Here is a 742-nt window from a genome sequence, read left to right as displayed (position 1 = left end):
AGCAAAACTGTGAGCCCAGAATGTTACAAATGCTCCAGGAGTTTGAAAGGATTTGTCTCCCTAAGGTCGAGACGGAGGCAGAAAGTCAAGAACCATGACAGCGCAGTGTCGCCAGCTCACCTTCCTCAGCATGTCATTCTGCTCCACGCTGTTGATCTTGCCGGGGCTGATTTCTCCTTTCAGGGTGTATTCGAAGAACTTCCCGCTGACGTTCACTAATAAGGTGCTGAAGGCCCTGTGTTCCTGAGTACAGCTGAGTGACTTGTCACGGCCGCTGGTGGCAGGGGTGCCATACCTCAGGATCACCCCAACGATGAGCCCTGAAACAGAGTGTTGGGGGAGGGAACCACATCAGGCCCGCGGAAGGACAGAGAGAGCGTGGAAATAGCGACACGGTCAATTTGCGACACCGAAGACACCCAGAAGCCATCTCGGAGCCCAAGGACAAGCTGTGTATTTAAGAGCAGTGGCATAGTCCTTCTGAAGGGTTAACATCCTCTCATACGGGTCCCTCGGCCGCCAGAAGGACAAGGTATGACAGTACCTTTCCTGGTTATTATGGCACTGGGTAATTTTCACAAGTGATCATGTCTCATTTCCCAGGCTGTGGGTGGAGGAAGATGGAATGATAGGAAGCACAGTGTTTTTCTGCCAAGGACAGCACAAAGCACAGCCTCTGAGCTTTGATCAGCTCCAGCCTCAGCCTTCAGGCCAGTCCTGCTGCCGTCTGCCAGCACGGACC

The 742-nt window shown here is 53.2% G+C and overlaps 1 protein-coding gene across 1 annotated transcript in view; it reads right to left on the bottom strand.

Moving 5' to 3' along the window:
* Nucleotides 1–742, bottom strand: part of SLC9A7 (solute carrier family 9 member A7) — a 157,002-nt gene that overhangs the window by 64,741 nt on the left and 91,519 nt on the right. Inside the window, exon 2 of the mRNA XM_077762923.1 lies at nucleotides 121–320. Within this exon, the coding sequence (XP_077619049.1) occupies nucleotides 121–320 (200 nt within the window). The remainder of the gene's footprint in view (nucleotides 1–120; nucleotides 321–742) is intronic.

This window comes from Crocuta crocuta, unplaced genomic scaffold, assembly GCF_008692635.1.
Source record: "Crocuta crocuta isolate KB4526 unplaced genomic scaffold, BGI_CrCroc_1.0 scaffold610, whole genome shotgun sequence".
Classification (NCBI taxonomy): Eukaryota; Metazoa; Chordata; class Mammalia; order Carnivora; family Hyaenidae; genus Crocuta; species Crocuta crocuta.
Note: the sequence above shows the minus strand (reverse complement) of the source record. Positions and strands in the feature narration are given on the sequence as shown.